The sequence below is a fragment of the Solanum stenotomum genome, unplaced genomic scaffold (genome assembly GCF_019186545.1).
Source record: "Solanum stenotomum isolate F172 unplaced genomic scaffold, ASM1918654v1 scaffold12576, whole genome shotgun sequence".
Taxonomy (NCBI): domain Eukaryota; kingdom Viridiplantae; phylum Streptophyta; class Magnoliopsida; order Solanales; family Solanaceae; genus Solanum; species Solanum stenotomum.
Window position 1 is genome coordinate 1 of NW_026022117.1, and position 671 is coordinate 671.

The 671-nt window shown below is 38.2% G+C and overlaps 1 protein-coding gene across 1 annotated transcript; it reads right to left on the bottom strand.

Annotated features, from left to right (window-relative positions):
- Positions 1-7: 7 nt before the first annotated feature.
- Positions 8-433, bottom strand: LOC125850009 (sulfate transporter 1.2-like; the record flags this gene model as incomplete). Its single annotated transcript, XM_049529934.1, has 2 exons — positions 8-155; positions 226-433. Coding segments are annotated over 2 exons (356 nt in total), but the record flags the coding sequence as incomplete, so codon positions are not given.
- Positions 434-671: the final 238 nt, after the last annotated feature.

Here is a 671-nt window from a genome sequence, read left to right on the forward strand (position 1 = left end):
AAACTGATTTCATAACCGAAACAATATCCGTTTTCTTAGTGAATTTCTTTATGCCAAGCAGACCCTTAAGTTGTTGAAGGCTGATAGTAATTGCTGCTCCACCCATGAACCCAACAATCGCAGCATGAGATAGAAAGTCAATCAAGAAACCCAACCTAAACACAAAAACAAGTCAGCATAGATTCAAAGAGTAGTAATTATACGATATTAGGAAGAGGAAATAACCTGAAAAATCCAAGAACAAACTGTGTAATGCCTGCGAAAAATGTAGCAGTGAAAGCAAGGCGCTGATACTCGTGTTTTTGCTTAACAGGATCAAGTTCTTGTTGAAGCATACTTCCAAGCAAGAGAGACACCACAGCCACTGGCCCTATCGCAATATCTCTCGAACTTCCCATGAATGCATAAATCAACGGTGGCACAAAGCTACTGTCTGTAATTAAAAAGAATAAAAAATTATGCCTTTCACCTAAACAACTGTGTGTCAATAAAGTAGGTGAAAATCATCAGCTATTGCCAAGGGTTCAAATTCCAGTGGAGATAGAAAATACTAGATGATTTCTTCCAATTGACCTAATATACATGTAGCAGAACAATATAAAGTGTGTGCAAACTAACGCGGACACCACTATTATTCGGGATCAGGGAAGAATGAACTTACATAGCCCAAA